The 15268-nt window shown below is 39.9% G+C and overlaps 1 protein-coding gene across 2 annotated transcripts in view; it reads right to left on the reverse strand.

Annotated features, from left to right (window-relative positions):
• Positions 1–499: 499 nt before the first annotated feature.
• Positions 500–15268, reverse strand: part of spop (speckle type BTB/POZ protein) — a 130066-nt gene continuing 115297 nt past the window's right edge. For both annotated transcript variants that reach the window (XM_084744330.1, XM_084744328.1), the window contains exons 9-11: positions 14456–14578; positions 11266–11408; positions 500–2921 (exon numbers count right to left, since the gene is read on the reverse strand). In XM_084744330.1, coding sequence (XP_084600456.1) covers positions 2777–2921; positions 11266–11408; positions 14456–14578 — 411 coding nt within the window. In that variant the 3' untranslated portion in view covers positions 500–2776. The remainder of the gene's footprint in view (positions 2922–11265; positions 11409–14455; positions 14579–15268) is intronic.

Here is a 15268-nt window from a genome sequence, read left to right on the forward strand (position 1 = left end):
TGTGCAGGAAAATGTTTGTGTTGCTCGGCAACAGTCCAGTCCAGTGGCGGATAAACAGAGAAATCATAATCTGTTGATAATTATTACTGCTGACTAATAAACAGCGCTTGAGATTATCATCAATTATCTATGATCGAATCACGGCTGTGATGATTTTCGGTACGACGTCACTCCCTCGTGTGATTTTGCTTAATCGGTTGATGAGTTAATGCAGGAGTCAGAAACATCTAATGAGATCAGAGTTTAACAGTCGGGGACATTTTTCTTTTAATCTGAATACTTTCAGTACATTTTCTTGATTATACTTGGATACTTTTACTTTCTGATGCAAGACTTTTACTTGCAGGTTAGTGGATTATTTTCACGTACTGAGGGAGATGGTCTGAGTACTTCCTGTACCACTGATTAAAAATGAATAATGAACATTAAAAATGTTATCTTTTCCTACAGGTTTCATTGCCAGAATAGTCACCAAAGAAAATAATTAAACCATCTCAGGTTCAGCAGCCAGTGTCAGTTTATTGCAATGTTATCACCAAATATCCATCAATATCAAAACAGCGGCCACTTCCTCGTGTGGTCGTCAAATGGTTTGACGTCAAAAACATCTGTTTGTGTTCATTAAATATTCATAACTTGACTTTGCTGGCAAAATTTCGCCCCAGAGTATAAAACCGTACACTGAGGCCACGTTTTACTACACCGACTGCTCAAAATGCTCCTGTGTGCACATGACACTGAACCAAAATGAACCCATACTGAACACACAGGTGAGCAACACACAGTAACGAGGAGACACACAGGATAATTTTGCTCAAAAACCTCTTTTGAAAACATTCAAAGCTTATACCAACCTCTTATACTGAAAATATATAAGAGCTGGTTAAAACTTCTAATTATATCTTGTTCCCATGAGCTCAGTGTAATGAAACATGGCCTTGATATATATTTATTCTCTCTTTGGCCACTCCAGGGTTCTCGTAACGTCCTCCACATTGTTGACAAAGAAAAAAGAGAGAAAGCCAGCATTTGTTCTGTGCAACTCCACCATGAATGGAAAGTAAGTAGAAAAAAAATAAAAACCTGGAGCTGCAGATGGCTGCAAGATGCAGACAATATGGTCTGTGTGTTCTGCAGTGAAGCTCGGTTTTATCTCACAGTATGGTATAGGAGTAAATCTATAGTCTCAGTTTTAGCCACAACAGTAAAATGATTCTCCAGTCGTATTTAAAAAACAGCTGATAGAATCTGACTCTGGGTCTGTTTAAAACTGCAAGCCAACGACAATTTCTGAAAGGCAACCAATCGACTGACAGTCAAAGTTAAAGGGACTTTTCACGAGTCGGTGTGTTAACTGCAGTGGACAGACGAGTTCAGAGAAGCTAAAAGGAGCAGCATCTGTTGTTGTTGATCTGGTCAGCAGCGAAACCTAAGGTCCTACCTTTAATAAAAGTTTTTATTTAGAATATTTTCACCACTTCACGCTGCTGTCAGTCCATCTGGAAACCACCATTATCTAAACTAAATATAACTCTGTCTAAAACAACCAGACTGTCAGGAAAAATACTTTTATCTCACAGAACACATGAGTTGCTGGTTTAAAGTTTTTGGTGAATCTGAACTAAATTCTATATAAAAAAAAACCAAAAGTTGCACAATAACACAAACAAACAAACAGATCAAGGCAGTAGCTTTCAGGCTGCAACTACTGTGTTCTAACAGGGTGAAACTACTGTTAGTATATAAATATGTTATTTTCCACAGCTGTGAGGTGCTGGAAAAGATGGAAAATGCTTGAAAAGAGCTTGAATTTGATTTTGGTAAAAGTGCAAGAAGCACGAAATTGTGATTTTAGATCAAAACTGATCATAAGTCCATTTTATAAATGAGGTCTAAGGAGTCTGGTTGCTTTGGAAAGAGCAACATTTCACTCATATAATGGTGAAAAAATTCTAAATATAGCGCACACTTAAAATGATTTAGATCTTTGATGCTGGTGCTCCTCTCTCCATACACTGACTATTGAGAAGTACCTCATATAACCCCCTTCAAATTAACTGAACTACCCCTTTAATGTGGCGTCATGACTCTCCTCAAAAATCAAATCACAACCGATCAGCAGAAATCTGAGGTTAAAATGTGACTTTAACCGATTCGGCGTCTGTCTGGTTTAAGGCACAGGCTGAATATTGAACATGAAAACGTGTTCAGATCTTTTTTTCTTTTATTCAAACTTGTGCTCTAGAAAAACCAAAATTTTGTACAAACACTGTTCAAAACAACGGGAACAAGAAGTCTTTCACTCTCTGGTTGGTCGATCCTCTTTACTTCACTTTTTACAAGCTCAGTTTTTGGGCTTTAAAACCGCACACGCCGACGAGCCGCGGCGTTGTATTTACAGGGAGTCAGCAGTGACTTTTTCTTTCAAGCCAGAAGATCAGCTCCTGACGTGACTGACTCTCAGATTACGGTTCTAGCTTTCCAACATTGCAGACAAAGGATCCATGGAACACGCCAGGCTTTGAGCTCGCAATCCATAAACATCCAGGCTGAGATCTTGTAGACTTGTCCCCGTCTTCCACCTACAGACAGGTGTAGCGGCGCCTCTGTGGCTTCAGGCCTGGGAGTCCTCTGGCTCCCCTCAGCCGTACGCAGCCTGGGTTTGGTCTCTGGATGCTGCAGGAGTAGAGAGAGGAGGACCGGGAGGGAGGAGCGGTGAGGTCGCCGGTGCACAAGGATGCAGCAGGATTTAGGACAGGAGGGTCTCTCCGCGCCACTAGGACTGTTTGAGACGTTTTCTTGGGGGACCGAGGAAGGGACACTGAGCCGAGGCCAGGGAGTGATAGGCCTCTGCTACCAGGTGGGGGTGAGACACCACCATGGACTTCCAGGCTGGTGTCTCCATCACATCGGCCGCATGACTGAGACAGAAGACACGAGATACAAAGAAGAAGAAAGTTTATTCATTATCAGGCACTTCAGCTCTTATGTTCTTCATATTTTTATTTTTGTTCATTTGTTTATTCATATATTGAACATTTATTTTCATTTTTTCTCCTCATTCTAGTTTCTTATTTATGTATTTTTTTTATTTCTTTTTAAATTTCTCTTGTATGTACATACTATTTTGCTTATTAGGCTGCTGCTATATTTCCTTTCTTGTGGTAAAAATGAGTATATGTATGTATACAGGTATACATCAGGGCTCTGCAACCTTTATGATCAAAAGAGCCAAAAAATCTGTCTGGAGCTGCAACTCTTAAATCCTCTCTTCATCAAAATTTAGAGGAAAAAGCACTGAGTTATAGACGTAGAGAGGAGCTGAAGAGCCTCAGGTTGAGACCCTCAGTATATTTACATAAAAAATCTGTCTTTTCTACAGTCGTCATCCAAGAGATCAATGTATGTCTGTATTATATGTAACTGATAATATAAGCAAATAAACAATATTATATGTATAAAAAAACAAGTTAAATTTAACAATTTCATTGTTTCTTTTTTTCCTTCATACATCTCTATTGTTATTATTTATTTTTTTATTATTTATTTATATTTTTTTTGTGGACATTCTGTATCATCATGTGAGGAGGGGACACTGAAGGACACGACTGACTGTAATGTCCATGTTTTTGACTTGACTGTGTCTCTAAACTGCTTAAAATAATAAAGATTTGTAATATTTTTTAAAAAGTGGGAAAATGTTTGAGGAATGAAAGTAAATGGACAAGCAAATAAAATAAGTGCACAAATGACCAAGTTTCTGTAGAGTTTGGTTTTCTGTAACTCCATCTGTGTGGAGTGCAGCTCTGAGGCATTAAGGATTTGTCATACCAGCTGGCAGGGCTGTTATTTACTTTATATTTTTAAATATTTAACCCCAAAGGTCATTTTGAGAGAAAAAACATCACACAAATAAAAGGCAACCTTCAAGGATCATAAATATGTGGGCATGTGACGAGAACGTCTGTTGAGTCACAGTTTTCTTATTTTCCACAACATGTAAATGCATCAGAGCAAAAACCTCTCTTCAAATATTCACAAATTTCATTTCAACTTTGTATCAAATTAGACAAAATCTAGAAATAATATGTTCTTTATTAGACTTTATTAGAGGCTGATTAGAGATACATTAAGAAACTGCACTGTAAATTAAAGTGTATTATTTCCCACTTTAAGACCCTTAATACATTTTATTAGAGAGTAAAAAATCACATCTGCTACCAAGTAAAGTCAAAACTATACAGAGCTGAAATATTTTGTCTGTGGGTCACAGAGCTGCCAAGAAAGTCAAGTAACAGATATGTGATGTCACTTCAGTTTACAGTACAGGTCTGATGATGTGTGTCTCTAATGCTCCTCTAAAAAGACTAAAAAGCATCTAACAGTGTGAAATAATACACTTTACTTTCCAGTACAGGTCTGTTGTAATGTGCCCCAAATTACACAAAAATAAAGTTTAATAAAAGTCTATAAAACACTTTAGTTTACAGGACAGTTTTATCAGGATGTGTCTGTAATAAAGTGTAATAAGGGTCTGGTAAACATTCAAATAAAGATCATATTATTTGTATTTTTTGATAAAAAGAAAAACTTGTTAAGTCTTATTCATGACCTTTAAAATAAAGTGCATTTATCACAACAGCACATCACCAAAAGACTTTCATTCCCATCACACTCAAGTTTATGGAAACAGTTAAAAGTATAATAATAATAATCATATTTGTGTCGTATCATATATCCAACTCTTTAGAGCGCCGGTTCCAAATGATTTTGGCTTGTGACCCTTTACAGTTAATGCCTCCTCAACGCCTCTGCACACACTTCATACAGCTAGGAGCTGTGAGCGGTTCCACCGAGGAACTCTGTTCTCTTCACACGTTGTTTCGTTTCAGTAGTGTTCGGAGTCCAGAGGAGGTAAAGCTCCACAGCATTTCACACAATTTGAGAAAAAAAAAGTGTGACAAAAGTAAGAAAAGAATAAACATAATTTTATGTAGCAGATTTTTTTAATCTCCTTGTTACTTCACAGCCTCTCAGATTTATTTTTCAGCCCCTGAGGAGAACCGTACTTTAGAGTAAAATAAAAACATATACTCAGATTTATTTTCATATATTAGTTTTTATTCTATTTTGGTTTGTTTACCTACAGAAACTGTCATATTTCAGTTCATTATATGTTGACTTTAGTGGACGGTGGTGCAGGGACACTTTTATCAAGTGCAGCTACAAGGAACTTTGACACTGTGTTGATTTTGGAGGCTGCAGTGGACAACAGTGGACTGCAGGCAGGTCAGTCTCGAACCTGAACTCTTTTACTATAAAGCCACACGGCTGGAACACGTGCACAATGTGTCTTGGCGTTGTCTCGCTGTAATAAGCAGGGATGTCTTTGAAAAAGACGCCTTAGCGCTCTGTGCATCATAAGCTGCACCTTACGATGCAGCAGACCCAGAAAACGCTGCAGTTAAACCAGGATATGCTGAATACAGCTGCCTGCTGTGTGACGACAATGACATCTATCATATATATTATTATTTGTTTTTATGAGAACAAAATCTTTTATCCTGACCTTTCAACAGGTCTCAGACTGTCTCATGTCCCAGTTCATACTCTGCTTTATATTTTGTATTTATAGGTTACACACAGTATTTATTGGAACTATCACCGAGTCTCGTCTGGACTCTAACAGATGATCTTTAGTTGTCAGCTTTGTTTGCTATAATATTTGATTGAGGTAAAATAATGATGGCAACACTTGTTATGTGAAACGTCAGTCATGAGCCTTTACAGGTGATCAATTGATGCGTGCGTCGCGGCGAGCGATGTACCTCAGCAGCTCTTCCTTAAGGACGCCCGCTCAGAGACAGTCTCCTGTTGTTCCTGAGCTAAAGTCCACCTTAGAAACCTTTGTAGAACACTAAGGTACATCGAAACTCGGAAACACGACCCTGGACGGTCTTTGACGCCAGTGATTTACAAAAACAATTTGAAATGTGGTCTCATCAGACCAGCACATGAAATTCTTAATGCAGCGCTCTCTGAGGGGTCAAAGGTCACAGGTATTCTGTGTTGCCTCTTCGTTGCAGAGAATTCTCTGGATTCGCTGAATATTTTAATGATATTATGGATTGTAGACAGTGAAATTCTTGCATTCCTCGTTGTGTTTTGGGTGTTTTGGGGCTCCGGCTCCGGGGGAAAAGCTGTTCCTCCTTCCTGTTGGTCAGTGTGTGGATGGTTCGGGGGCTGCCTGAGAGGCGGGTGGTAAAAAGGTGGTGTTTGGGGTGTTTCGTGGTCTTGGACGAGACGACTCGAGCGGATACATGTTTTACTGATTTGCTGCAGGTGCAGCAGTGCAACCAGAGTAAGTCGAGATCCTCTCAACAGTACAGTGGTAACAGCTGAGCCCAGTTCTTTCTGCAGGTAGACTGAACAAATTCTTATATTTAATTATCGGTTATCAAAAACAAGTGAACTGTCATGTCTAATCTGGGGCTGCAACATCTTTAAAATACTTTCTCAAAGTCCAAGATCTTTAAATGTCTGGTTTTGATACAAATTTAGCTTTAACAAATCTCCATATCTGGGAGCCTGAAAATTGTATTTTCTGTTATTTTTGCATGAAAAATTAATTATCAAAATGTTTACTTCTTTTTTACCATTTAGGAGAGCTGCTAGATTTATTAGCGTGACATGGCAGACGGGTGATTATTAAGGTGAAACTACAAACATTAATTAGTGATTGCTTTTTTATATCTTTTTATTTATTTCCTTGTTTTTTGACATTAAAAATTCCGACATCAGAAATCTTCACACTCTTAAAATTACTAGTATTTTCAAGACATTTTGAACTCCGAACATTCCCTGTGGTTTTATGAATCTAGAGCGTCAGCGATAATTAACTAACGAAGACCAGAAAGATTTTTGTATAAATCGTGTAATTAATTGCTGATGAGTTTTACTTCTGCGTCTCCCACAGATGTGCGTTTCCAGCAGCAGACCCTGTGGCTGTCTTCAACCTCCTGACGCCCTCGGGGTGCTGGACTGCACTATCACGCACACCGCTGTGTGGCCTTTAATGACATTTTTCATGTTTTATTGTGTGTAAATAAACAGCATGTGCGCGTGTGTGTGCGTGCTCATGTGTGTTTATGTCTTGGCATGTCTACTCTTGGCGCTCGGGTGTATTTGTGCGGTCATATGCCGTCCACACAGCAGCTCCAGACCTCCAGCCGACCTCTGACCCTCCCCTCTGTGGAGGAAGTGAACCCCTGCTTACAGTAATGGCCGGTGTGCTGAGGCTGAGGAAACAGAGCCATCGAAAGGGCACGAGAGCAGCCACAGCAGGCGGGGAAGGAGGAGGAGGGAGAGGAGGAGGAGGGAGGGAGGAGAGAGTGAGACAGCAGCAGTGACAAAAAAAAAAGATAAATAAAAAAAAACAGGGAGGTTAGGGAGAGTAATGAAAGTCTGCAGAGAGGGACAGGAGGGGACAGAGGGAGGGAGAAGACCAGCGGTGTGAAGGTAAATTAAAAAGACGCCAAACTCTGACCTCCAGTCAGTGGTAATCATAAGGCAAACCACCACTATTATCAACAAAAAAACTACTTTCAGAAAAACACTCTGAGCCTCTGAAAACTCAAACGTAATCTTTAATACTTTTTAGATGCTTACATGAGACTTTAAATTACGTGGTTAGAAAACTCTTGTGGATTTAAGTGTTTGTTCACTGTCCTGTATGTAGTTTGGATTGGGTGTATTTGTGCTCACACATTTATTACAAAACTTACCCGATTAATTCCGTGGACCAATCAGAAAAATAAAGTCCGTGTTGCTCAGCGGGTGCAGCAGAACTTTTCGTCTGCTCTCTGAGTCACAGGGCTGAAGCCGTTACATCGCTTCACGCTCCTTTGACACAAACAGTAATTCTACCTCGCAGAAATCAATATTGGTTTAAGAGTACGCTATATTTACAACATTTTCACTGCTTTACTTTGTCGTCAGGCAGTCCTTTTCTCCTCACAGCAGAAATAATCAGAAAACCACATCACAGGATCCCGACACGCCAGACCACACAAACCTCAAACCTTACAGTGAATCGCCATTTTATTTTTATATGTTCAGCTGCATTTATGATTAATGCTCTAAAGTAAGAGACTTTTAAGATTAACTCAAGAAAGTCTACGAGTGCAATAAACGTTTCTGAAAAAGGGCCTTGAATGTCGTCGTCTGCATTTATATTATTAAAAGTTCGTCTCCTGTCTTAACTTTTGGACGTGTGTATTTTGTTTTATGTCCTGATATTTGTTGTTTATGATGTTGCACATGGAGCTACAGACTTGCTCTGACAATAAAATCAATCAATCAATCAATCAAATGTATTAAGGCTGCCATCCTTACAGAGCTGGTGTAGATTAGTGAGTCCATGTTCTAAACCCTGCTTCAGTATGGGAGGCTGTAAAATGAGCCAGATTCTCTGATAGTTATGAATTTATTTTAATTCAGATCTTTGCGGATGTTTCTTGAGATCACATGTGCATTCTTACAATTTAAAGCCACTTTTTCAGAGGCTTTAAAAGACCTTTCCTTGACATTACTCACGTCGAGTTTAAACTACTTGCTGTGATTTAGTCTGCAAATTTACTCAAAGCCTAAAGATTCATGTTAGGCTAAAAAAGACTCTTTTCTCTAAACAAAGTGGATAAAGAGTGTTTGGGTGGCTCTACTCTCTGCTACATCCCTGGAGAGGATAAATAAATGAGACAGAGGTAGGATAAAGAGGACTCCTATTGTCTCCACTAAATGACTGTAAGCTGCTTGTAAAGACTGGTCTGGAAAGAGGTTGAGGTGCTACTGGGGGGAGGATTATTGGTTCCTCCGTGTCGCCTGTTTTCTATATTCGTCCTCTAAATTGATTTTTGTTTTGTTGCTCTTGTTGCCGTCCATTGTGTCCGCAGGAGGAGGGTTGATAACGCTCTGCTGGCCGCGGAGTCCCCCGTGGCCAATTTTCCCACCACCACAACAACGCTGTCGCAAATTAAACTGTCATAACGCCCATAACCACAATTAATGACTGGGATTAGGGGCAGAAATCTGCATTACTGAACACCTTTAGGCGCACATGAGCTCTTAAGCACAGAACAGGAGGGGCAGAAAGTGGGGAAGATGGGAGTGAATGGAAGAGGGAGGAGGAGGAGGGTGGAGGAACAAGGAGTAGAGCTGTGAAGAAAAGACAGAGGAAGGAACAAAGGGGTGGAAAACATGGGAGTGTTTGATTTTAACGCCACATCATCCATATACGTCATGAGGCTGGTCAACTTCTCTTGTTCTTGGACAAAAGCAGCAGTGTGTCCATCATAACAAACACAAAACACAACCACAAAAATAACATTTATCTAAATAAAAAATCTCCTGCTTTTTTAATCAAGTGCTTAGGATTTGACACCAACGACCAATCAATTTATAATCAATCGTCCTGAAAGATGTCTCTGTCCCTCTGGCAGTGCTTTAGGCTGGTTTTGATCCTGTATAACTGGTTGGTAAGCTGTCTCAGTCCTCTGCTGTTTCTCACATACATGCTTCCATTAGGTCACATCATTAACTAGTTCAACATGAATGTCCACAGATACACAGATGATACCCAACTGTATATTTCTGTTGAACCACCTGAACCCAGTGTTCTTCCCTGCCCTGTGTTTTTTCACAGAATATGCTGTTCTAAAATACTTACATTTTCTTACCTGATACCAAAGTTTAGGATCTTACTTGTCTTATTTATAAATGCTGCACACAGCATCCCAGAAATGAAACCCCGACGTCCAAAACCTTAGATATAATATAAAAATAATATAAAACACAAACTTCTGCAACAACAGCTGCTCAAAAGCTGCACTGAATTCAATCAGAGACGGCCAGGTGTTGAAGTTATTGACGTGGACACATACTGTGAAAACAGGATATTTTTGGGTTGATTTTGCTCAGTGTGGATACAGAAGAACATAAAGATTAGATAAAGACTTCATTTTTGTGCTTTTCTTCTCCTTTTCTGCACATTTTTACTGTATTTGTGTATTTTAAAGTTCTTTTACACATTTGGAACCAAAGGCCAATTTATGTTGGATTTTTTTGTTGATCATTGGCACCAGCGTCATGTCGCCACGTTACATCATGTTACTGTTCATTCTGTGAAGTATGGAAAAGTATTTAGGACCAGACACAGGTGGGAAAAATGAGAGGAGGAGTTTTTGGTAACGCTTCAATTTCCAGGTCCCATAATTTCATGGGAAGTCGGTGGAAATTATCAACTAACATGTTTGAAATTTATTAGAAATGACAACCGGATTTCATGATCAAGTACGTGATAATTTGTAAGTACTACTTTCATGTAGTTGGTGGTAATCACAAAGCAACATATTTGAAATTTCTCTGAATTTAGCTTCAAAATCTGACGTGATTATCAAGTGAAACAGACCTTAAGTTAAATTGTGTGTGTTTCTGGAGGCTCCTGTGGACAAAAAGTAGCAGCGTTTCATCACCGTAACAACAAAATATATCATGCCGAAAATAAAATTATCTAAAGATTTATTTTCACTGCAGCAGAGACCTGGTGTTGTCTGCATTTAGGTTGTCTATATATATATATATACATATATATATATATATATATATATATATATATATATATATATATATATATATATATATATATATATATGTCTATATATCCATATTGGCCTGGGAGGCCAGCCAAAATGAGTTGGAAAATTTTTGCATTTCAGATATCGATAGAAAAAATCGTGCATCCGAGCTCAGAGAGACAGAAAATTCAGGAAACAGAGGGGAGGTGATGAATTTAGGTAACAACTGAGCGTCCAAACACTGGATCAATCGATCAATCACCTCTACATGAACACAAATAGCAGTCATTGATGCAAATAGACCCCATCTTACCTAAACAGGCTGCCTGCAACATGATTAACATCAGCAGCTGAGCTTCACTGCCGAATGGTCCAATATGATACAGCAGCAAAACGGCCTGATCTCAGGATTAAATTAAATTTCCTCAGGAGACGCAAATTGCTCCCACTGAAAATTAATGACTTCCTTTGACGAAAAGCTAAGCATATGAGTGTGTGTGTGTGTGTGTGTGTGTGTGTGTGTGTGTGTGTGTGTGTGTGTGTGTGTGTGTGTAAAACTGGGAAAAAAAAGTGTTTGCATAAGTTTGAAAGTGCTTCTGGAGATGAATGATCTCTGGGCAGGCGTCTAACTCACTAGTTGATGAAGTCCACGGCCTGCGTCTTGAGCTGGTCGGCGCTGTGCAGGTCGGCGAGGATGAGGATCTCGGCGGCGTTCTCCACACTCAGACTCGTGCACAGGGCGTCCTCGCACATCACCTTGAGCCTCTCCAGAGCATACTGCCGGTGACAGAGAGAGCGAGGGAGAGAGAGGAGAAACAGCAGGTAAACTAAATTACTTAAACAGCGCTGCCACCGACAACTGTTGTCGCGCTGTGTAATGATACGGAAATGCAGAATTACTCCACCGCAGCGACAACAGGGCTGAGATTGAATAAGAAAAAAATATGGCCAAGAGAAGTAAAAGTGACAGTAATGCAGACTGAGGGGGAGTGATGGTGAGAACCGAGATCACCTGAGAGGTAAGAAATTATTTCCACTCAGTTTGATTACAAAATTGCAAGGAACAATAATCTTATCTCGTATTCATACACGCTTCAGGATGAGTGGGAAGGTTCTGCAGAGACTTCAGGGAATTCTTCACTGAATCAGACTCGAACGTTTGAGACTCAGTCTTACACGTGAGCGTTCACGCACGCCTGGAATGAAGTCATCCTTTATGACCAGGCCGTTTTGGCCTTTCATAAAAACAAATTTATCGGGTCATCGGGGCCAAAACCAACGGTGCAATAACAATAAGTGATAATTACATTGTATGAAGACAAAACAGTGTCAGTGCAATTAGCTGATAATTAGCCTGATCAGCCGCAGTCAGTAATAAATACAAACACACATAATTAGACTGTAAACCATTAATCAAACCAATAAATAATCGCAGTAAACATCAGACAACCTGATCATGTCTTACTCATACACTTCCTCATCCTGCAGTCGTGACTGAATGATCAAAAAATATTCATACAGCAGAACTATTCTCTAAACACGTTAGCTTACACAAGCTAGCTTTTTTTCTTAACAATGTTTTTCTAAATATGTGCAGTCATTTTAGAAAATGTTAACGTGAACCACTGCGACGTCTGAAACAGTGTTAGACGACTGGACGAATTCACTGACTAATGACTCTCGTCGGTTGTTTATTTTGTTTTGTTCTGTTGGTTTGTTTGTTTGTTTTGCGGGGGAGCATTTTATTTAGCTGATTTACTGGTCTGCAGAATGTCAGGCACTGCTCCGACTCTAGCAGTTTTGTTTTTGTCTGTCGAGTTTAAATGAAGTGTTTTTAGTTAAATTAAAGCTCATTTTAGTTCAGTAAAAGAAAGAAATCTGAATTCAGAAGGTGATCAGTTGATGAGGAAAACAGGTGTGAGAATATTTATTTTCTTGACATTTTGTGAGTTAAATTGTTTATTTTGTTGCAGCTCGTACACATGATCTATATCTCTGCCTCCAGTTTTTCTTCTGTAACGTAACATAACGTAACGTAACGTAACGTAACGTAACATGTGGCCCAAAAAGGGTCCTGTAAATTATTATTTTGAAAAAGTTATTCATCATTTTAAGATACTAACAGATTATTTTGAAAGTGTTTCTCATTATAGTGACTTAACAGGATCTTTTGGAGGAAACAGGCTTCCATAGAAATTAAACTAAAGCTGTCTGTGCTCTCAGGAGAAAATATTATTGTCCACAAAAACAAGATAAAAGGCGTCACATGTCGACAGTCTTCTTGTCAATTCAGTGAGAATATAATCCAGAGAAAAACAGAGAGACTGCACCAGAAAAACACCAGAAAAACACCAGAAAAACACCAGAAAAACACCAGAAAAACACCAGAAAAACACCGTCCTTCACCTGATTTTTTTCATGTCTATGACATATTCTACAGATCGAGACAGTGAACCTGCAGTGAAAGGTGTGATGTTGATATGACCATCAACAGATCATTTTCTCTGTAGGACCGCGGGTCACAGGAGACACAGAATCTCTGGATGACGTGTCACTGCAGCCCGTACCTGAGAGGCGTGTGAACCACGCCGCTCACTCAGGCTGTGCAGCTGCTCCAACCTGTTAAAATGGGCGCTGAAGTGAAAAGCAAGCGGTTCTGTGATGCAGACGTGGCGTCAAACCGACTGTGTGTGCTGAAGGGGTATTACAGCCACACAGGGGCGTCCACGGCGCCGGCATGTTGGCCGTGGTGTAATCCCTGCCTGTTCGCTGCCACCAAACTTGAAATACTGGTTAAAGAGAAAACACTAATTTGGAAGTGCAATTCTGCAGCGCTCATTCAAGCATGAAGGCTATAAATGAGGTGAGGAAATATCAATATTTCTCTCCTGAGACAAAGTGACACCATCAGAGGCACTGACGGATTTAAAAAAGCCTCTGAAAATGATGTGGCAGAATTTTGCTTGTTCTTTATTCTTTCAAACTCCTTTGACAAGATTATTTCTGTAAATAAACTAAGAGACGCCAGACACAAGTGCTAATAATCCGTACATTACTGCAGCTTTCATTAGTTGATGCACAGGGCAGCCATCTTGGATTTTTAAAGTCAGGGTTTGGTGAGGTTCTTCTGACTTCAGGGGGCGTCTTTTTATTTCTTTCTTGTTACATCTTTTTCATATTCTTACATCTTTTGTTGTAGTTTTTTGTCTTCTTAAGTCTTTTCCATCTTGTTACGTCTGTCATGCACGATGTATTCTGATGGATCCATTCCATTCCATCCATTCTATGTGTTACTGTCTGCTCCATTTAGGTTGAAGTCAGTCTTGAAGTCAGGAAGGCGGCGCACAATGACACAAAACAATCAATAAATCCACTCAAGCACATTAAAACTAAAGTAAGCAGCCTGTTTTGAAAATGTAAAGGGTAGAAAGTACAGATATTTGTATTCAAACGAAGGGCGTAAAAGTAAAATCCTGTCAGAAATGTACTCAAGTACAGATACCTGAACAATCTAGTTAAGTACCATAAAAAAGTATTTGTACTTAGTTACTTCCCACCTCTGAGGATTCATTGTAAGTGTGCATCTGTGTACCTCCCACAGGTAGGTGGGAAAAGGTGTGTTTGAATGTGATTGATTGTAGTGTGTGTGTGTGTGTGTGTGTGTGTGTGTGTGTGTGTGTGTGTGTGTGTGTGTGTGTGTGTTCAGGGCTTGAGGAGAATTTCTCAGGTGTATTTTTGAAGACATTATTATGCACACCGGCTTGTGTGTAAATGTACATAGTAACAGGTGCACACACGTCCCCACACACCCACTCTCTCTGTACCTTGTCAGCTGCAGCCAGCAGGTCATCAGCCATCTTGTCCAGGTTGGGGGCCTTGCCTGTGTAGATGAAGCACATCATCTCTTTGAAGACATCTGGCTCCACGTCATTTATCTCCACACGGTTCTGAACGGGAGGAGAGGACAGGAGAGGAGAATACACACCGGGTTTAGAGGGAATAAAAGGCAAGAGAAGAAAAAGACAGATGCTTTGACAATCCTTCAAAACCACGCGCCGCAGCAGAGTGTTTTTTATTTCATGTGAATATCCCAAAAACCTACCTGAATTAAACTCGCTCACCCTGTTTAGCACACACACAGGGACAGTCAGCCACGCAGTGATACAAAACAACTTCCAAGTGCCAAATAAGAAAAAAAAAATAAATAAATTTGAAGAACCTTCTGAACAGTCTGAACACGTTTCAGCTCAACTACATTCTACTACATTTATTTAATTCTTTTCAGCTGATTCCTGAAAATTAATCCTGAGCATTCATTCCTTGACAGAGCCTGCAGCCAGTAAAGTAGGTTTTATCACACGCTGGCACAGTGACGGTAACCTGAACCTTTCTCTCTGCACTGAGAGGCAGAACAAAGCGGTAAACCAATTATAACAGTGCTTTATCGTCACCACGGTGACCAGCGGCGTTTTAGCAGGGTCAGGCTGGGTGTACCAACAGCTTAGTGCGTTTGTGTCAACTCTGACCACTCAACGGCAACATAAACACACCGAGAAATAATGGAGGTAGAGTCTGAGAGCGGGCGGGTGGAGCTTAAGGCACGCCGTCCGGCTGCAGCGGCCTTTTACAGGAATACT

Source organism: Lutjanus erythropterus, chromosome 19, assembly GCF_056507025.1.
Source record: "Lutjanus erythropterus isolate fLutEry1 chromosome 19, fLutEry1.hap2, whole genome shotgun sequence".
Classification (NCBI taxonomy): Eukaryota; Metazoa; Chordata; class Actinopteri; order Lutjaniformes; family Lutjanidae; genus Lutjanus; species Lutjanus erythropterus.